The sequence below is a fragment of the Elephantulus edwardii genome, unplaced genomic scaffold, assembly GCF_000299155.1.
Source record: "Elephantulus edwardii isolate Elephantulus edwardi_28Jun2011 unplaced genomic scaffold, EleEdw1.0 scaffold00116, whole genome shotgun sequence".
In the NCBI taxonomy this organism is placed as follows: domain Eukaryota; kingdom Metazoa; phylum Chordata; class Mammalia; order Macroscelidea; family Macroscelididae; genus Elephantulus; species Elephantulus edwardii.
The window spans coordinates 3517271-3523712 of record NW_006399866.1 but is presented as its reverse complement, the minus strand read 5'-3'; the positions used below and the strand labels follow the sequence as shown (position 1 = coordinate 3523712).

The following is a 6442-nucleotide window of genomic DNA, read 5'->3' as shown; positions in this document are numbered from 1 at the left end:
TAGCAGTCCATGGTACCCTTAATACTCTTCTCCAGTACCACAGCTCAAAGGTATCAGTTCTCCTTCTATCCTCCCTAGTCATTGTCCAACTCTCTTGATGCATAACAAGTGATTGCAAAGACCATAGCCTGTATCAGATGCACCTTAGTCTCCAGAGAGACACCATTACTCTTCAGTACTTTGGAGAGATCCCTAAAACAGACTTTCCCATGGCAGTACATCTTTTAATTTCCTGGCTACTGGTTGGTGCCAAGAGTGTTGACTGTGGAGCCAAGCAAACTAAAGCTGTGAACAATCTCAATCTCTTCGCCATCCATCCTGATGCTGCCAATTGGTTCAGTGGTGAGAATCTTTGTCTTCTTCACATTGAGCCTCAATCCATATCGGAGGCTGCAGTCCTTGACCCTCTGCAGCAAGAATTTCAGGTCCTTCTCAGTTTCAGCAAGCAGGGTTCTGTCATCTGCATAACGCAGATTGTTGATAGATCTTCCACCAATCCTGACCCCACATTTCTTCTCATAGAGCCCAGCCTCCCGGATAATCTGTTCAGAATACAGTTTGAAAAAATATGGAGACAGGACACATCCCCGGCGTACACCCTTCCCAGTTTTGAACCATGCAGTCTTTCCTGTTCTGACTGCCTCTTGGTCCGAGTATAGGTTCCACATTAGCACGATCAAGTGTTCTGGGATTCCCATTCTTCTCAGAGTCAGCCACAGTTTGTTATGATCCACACAGTCAAATGCCTTTACATAGTCAATGAAACATAGATATACATTCCTCTGGTATTCCCTGCTTTCAGCTAAGATCCATCTAACATCAGCTACAATATCCCTAGTACCACAACCCCTTCTAAACCAGCTTGGACTTCTGGCAGTTCTCTGCTGATGTCCTGTTCCAGTCATAAATCCCATTTAAACAGTTTTCTCCCTCATCTGTTTCAATGCAGTATACATAATTTATCCCATCTTTCTCAGTCTCCTCCCAACCCTGATGTCAGTCCCATTTTACAACAGTGGCGCTATGCAGTATTTGTCGTTTCATGACTGAGATATTTCACTCAGCATAATGTCCTCCAGGGTCACCCATTTTGAATAACATTTCATAAGTTCCTTGTTTTTCAACGCAGTGTAGTGTTCCATTGTGTGAATATTTCACAACTTCTCTCTCTGTTCGTTTGTTGATGGGCACTTGGGTTGTTTCCAACTCTTTGCTATTGTGAACAAAGCCACGATAAACGTGAGTGTGCATTGTCCTGGAAATCTTAAAGGGAGAAGCCTGTTTTGCTTTTCCCCGTAGAATTGTGCTTGCATGAAAACTTCCAGATACATAGCACGCCAACATGTTATGGACTGTGTCATCAGAACTCCTTAACAGGGTGTAGTTGCTCTTGTTAGGTGCCATTATATCCATTTTAAAAAAAAACCCAAACATATTTCTAAGCACTAAAGGAAAAGTAAAGGATTTTTTAATATTTTTGCTTTTGATTTGGGGAGAGATATTTAAATAAACTTTTGAAGCCGTAAAAGAAAAAAGATGCTCGAGGGAGGAAAGGTAAAGCCAACAATATAAAATACAAAACCTCCAAAATAATGTTACAAAGGTAATAAAATTATAAACTACTAACAGAAAGAATTGATACTTAAAATTGAAAGAACTAGTGGAGGACTTGAAGGGAGGGATTGTATAATAATGAAAGAATTTTTCTTTTACTTTTCAAAGAGAAGGGCGAATTGAGGGGAGGGAGGGGTAGGCAGGGAGAAAAGTACAATAATGAATGAATGGAAATCATCAGTCTCTGTAAACTTTCACTAAATTAATAATAATAAAAACTTTAAAAAATTTAAGTAACTGATACTCTAATAAAAGGTGAAGGATTTATATGAAACAAAAGATTTCCATGAAGAAGAACAATCTTGAGTCTTAAACTAATTTTTTAAGCCCTACAACTGTAGGGCACTTTAAAAAAAACACACTTCCTTTTTTAGAGAACCTTGTGCTCGCTCCTTTTTCGGTGCTTGCCCGAGTTTGGGAAGCAGCAATAGCTGTGGCAGTGTTTGAGCAGATGAGAGCGAATGTGGACAAGTTGCTCAAGGGTATCAACAGGTACAGTCCTGAGAACCTGGCCACCCTGGAGCACTATGTGGAGACACAGGCTAAGGAGAATACTTAGGACTTGTAAGTCAGCTTTGCTGTCCTGAAGCTGTACCAGTTCAGCGCAGCCTTTTTTCAGACCACGGTCACTGCACAGATCCTGCTGAAAGCCCTCACCAACCTGCCTCACACTGACTTTACTCTGTGCAAGTGTGTGATTGACCAAGCACATCAAGAAGAATGGCCGATCTAAAAGATACTCTACCTCAGAGACCTGCTAAAGACCTGCCACTTCCAGGCCTTTTGGCAAGCCTTGGATGAGAACATGGACCTCTTGGAAGGCATTAAAGGCTTTGAAGACTCTGTCCAGAAATTTATCTGCCACATCATCAGTATTACTTACCAACACATTGACTGATGGCTGCTGGTTGAGATGTTTGGGAATCTGACAGACAGCCAAGCTCAAAGTGTGGATGAGTAAGTATGGCTGGAGTGCCAGTGAGTCGGACCAGATCTTCATCTGTAGCCAGGAAGAGAGCTTTAAGCCCAAGAATACTGTGGAAAAGATTGACTTTGACGGTGTGTCCAGCATCATGGCCTCTTCGCGGTGACTTTGCAGCAGTATATAATAAAGATTTGTTAACTTAAAAAAACAAAACTGCTTTACATTAGTAAATGACTACTAACCCCATCGCAGAAGGGCAACAGCAGTGAACAGATTTACAAATAACAACAAACCTAAGGGATGGGAATGTGGATACTCTCATATTTGGTTTTGTAAATCTCAGAAGAGGCTGTGGTACTAGGGATATTATAGCTAATGTTAAGTGGATCTTGGCTGAAAGCAGAGAATGCCAAAGGAATGTCTGTGTTTCATTGACTTCTATGCAAAAGCATTTGACTGTGTAGATCACAGCAAACTGTGGCTGACTGAGAAGAATGGGAATCCCAGAACACTCGATTGTGTTTATGCGAAACCTTGGACCAGGAGGCATTTGTGTCAGAACAGAGCAAGGACACAGTGCATGATTCAAAATCAGGAAGGATATGTGCCAGGGATATGTCCTATCTACATCTTTATGCAGAACAGATTATCAGGAAGGCCAGGTTTTATCAGGAGAAATGTGGCATCAGGATTAGAGGAAGACTCATCAACAACCTGTGCTATGCAGATGACAACCCTGCTTGCTGAATAGGAGGACCTAAAGCACTTGCTGCAGAAGGTCAAGGACTAGAGCCTTCAGTATGGATTGAAGCTAAAAGTCAAGAAAACAAAGATTCTCACCACTGGGCCGATTAGCAGCATCATGATAGATGGTCAAAAGATTGAGATGATTAACAGCTTTCGTTTACTTGGCTCCACAATCAACACGCTTGGTACCAGCAGCCAGAAAATCAAAAGATGAATTGCATTAGGAAAGTCTACTGTCTGGGACCTCTCCAGGGTACTGAAAAGCAGGCCATAGAGTTCAAATTTACTTGTTTTTCATCAGAAAACTGGACAATGACTTGGGATGATAGAAAGAGAATTGATGTCTTTGAGCTGTGGTGGTTGAGAAGAGTATTGCATATACCGTGGACAACTAGGAGAACAAACAGGCTGGAGAGTGTAAAACCAGCTGCTCTTTGGAGACAAGGATTCTGAGGCTTCATCTGACATACTTTGGGCATGTTGCAAGGAGGAGCCGTTCCTTGGAGAGAGACATCATGCTTGGGAGGGTGGAGAGAGAGGATGACCCTCAATGAGATGGATTGATTCAGTGACAGGGGTAAAGGGGTGTAGGTGTGTCAGAGACAATAAGATTGGTGCAGGATAGAGCAGGTTTCAGGGCTATGGTGTGTAAGGTCTCTATGAGTTGCAGGTGACTCCATGGCACATAACACATAGAAGTTGGCACAAGTTTTCTGAAAATTGTGCTACTATTTGAAAATTAGAAGAGCACATCTTTTGAACCAGTTGTTCAGGAGACATACTAATGAGAAATTACTTCCACAGTTTATTTAAGTATGAAATTTGATATGCTTTGGCTCCATATAATAAGTAATATATGATCACTAAATAGAGCATTTCTGTCATGCTGAGAAGTTTTCTCTTGACCCTTCGTAGACAATCTCTGACCTCTACCTTAAGCAACCCAACCAACCACTTAATATGCTTCTTGTCACTAGAGTTTACATTTTCTAGAATGTCATATAATTAGAATCTTAGTGTATATAGGCTGTTTTATTTGTCTTCTTTCATTGAACATCATGTTTTTTGAGATTCATCCCTAATGTATCATATAAGTTCTTCATATTATTGAGTGAACACTATTTCATTGTATAGATTTCTGGAAATTTGTTTATCCGCTCATCAATTGCTGGACACTTTAGTTTTTCCCATTTCTTAAGCTTTCAAATAATGGACTGAACATTAGCATATAGGCTTTTTTTTTAAATTTAAAAGTCTTTTTTCCCTTTTTTATTGATTTGCATACAATAATTCATATACACTGCATTTTATACAATTTCTCATTTACATTGTGTTTCATATATTCATACATTGAATATATAGAATAATTGATCTATGCCCATTTTTTTAGATAAAATTCATATTTTATACTGGTTTATTTACAACGTTTGTGTATGTTTTTCACATTGGATCTTTCCCATTTCCTTTACTTACCCCTCCCTTCACCCCTCAAATTGTGCAACTCTGTGATTAAACGCCCTCCATCCTCCTATCCTCTCCCCCAGTTTATTGGCTTTTTTGTAGACATAGACTTTTCCATTATCTTGAATAAATAATATTTAACATCATCATTAATTTCTTCTTATTTCTTTTGGTTTATTTACTTTCTATTTAATTTGGTCTTTTTACGATTTCTTAAGGTAGAAACTTAGTTTGTCTGAGATTCTTTCTTCTCATAAATAACTACAAATTTATTTTGGCTTTTGCTCTTAGAAACATCCCATAAGCTTTTATATATTGTCATTCTGTTAAAAATAGTTTTTTTGTTTGTTTTGTTTTTTTTAAAAAATAGTTTTTGTTTCATTGATTGGTTTTGATCTATGCAGTATTTAAGTATGATGTGTTTAATTTCCAGATATTTGATATTTTCCTAATGAGCTTATGATTATAAATTTCAACTTTGTTTCCAATTATTCTCAAAGCATATACACTTTATAGTTTCAGTCTTTAAAAATTGACTGTCTTGTATATTTATATACTATTTCTTTTTTACTTGGAAAAACCAAGATATGTATTAGACAGTAGCTGGATGTTGTGTTCTTTGATAAGAGTCTTGTCAAGGTTGTTCAGATCATTTTTGTCTTTGGTGTTTTTTTGAGTTTTTTTGTCCACTCATTTCTGCGATACTATTTTTATAGCAAAGATTGACCATTAATTAAATGTGCATTTAAGTGATGTAGAATACGATGCAAAATTAAAACTAATGAAGGATTTGGTTATGCAATTTATCGTGTATTTATGCAGCAGATTTGTATGCAGTTACTTACATGAAGGATAAAAAATAAAATTAATTACTGTTACGGAAAATAATCTTCAGGATGTTACATGATAAAAGATGTATTAACAGTTTGTAAAATTAATTAGCTTAGAAATGTATAACTAGATAGGAAAAAAACAGCGAATGTTTTTAAATCTCTCTTTCTCTTTAATTTTTCTTCATTGGTTATGCAGACTGAGCGCCAGGTGTCTCGCTGGTTTGTTCAGTGCCTTCGGGAGCAGTCCATGCTGCTAGAAATTATTTTCCTTTATTATGCTTACTTTGAGATGACACCTAGTGACTTACTGGTATTGACTAAGATGTTTAAAGAACAAGGATTTGGGAGTAGGCAGACCAACAGACATCTGGTGGATGAGACCATGGATCCTTTTGTGGATCGCATTGGGTGAGTCTGAATGAATTGGGTATGAATGTATTGTGTTGACAGTGTTGATACTGCTGTGGTCATATGAGAGAGTAAGAGGGTCCACCTGTTGACTGGCTATAGTAATATTTGGAGAAACAGATGGGTATACTGAAATGGAGTAAATTTCTGGGTTTGAGGGGTACATGCTTTTATCTCAAAATAAGAATGATGTTCTCTTATTGTCTTCATCTAGAGGATTCATCTGTTAATTAATACACACAAAAAATAATAAAACATTATAACATTATATTGGCCATCCACTTCTGAAATAGCAGGCCTCTGAAAACCCTGTGTACAACAGAACACATTTAGATAACAGAAATGGCAAAGGGGGTTGAGTTTTCAAGCATGGAAATACAAAGGAAGAGGAACAGTTGTAAGCAGACACTGGTGATTGGGACATGGAATGTGAGAACCATGAATGTAGGAAAAT

At 38.0% G+C, this 6442-nt stretch overlaps 1 protein-coding gene and 1 pseudogene across 1 annotated transcript in view; both read left to right on the top strand.

Moving 5' to 3' along the window:
- LOC102863527 overlaps positions 1–2705 on the top strand; it is a 3403-nt pseudogene extending 698 nt beyond the window's left edge.
- Positions 1–6442, top strand: part of NUP188 (nucleoporin 188kDa) — an 84864-nt gene that overhangs the window by 33905 nt on the left and 44517 nt on the right. The window contains exon 9 of the mRNA XM_006892477.1: positions 5777–5988. Coding sequence (XP_006892539.1) covers positions 5777–5988 — 212 coding nt within the window. The remainder of the gene's footprint in view (positions 1–5776; positions 5989–6442) is intronic.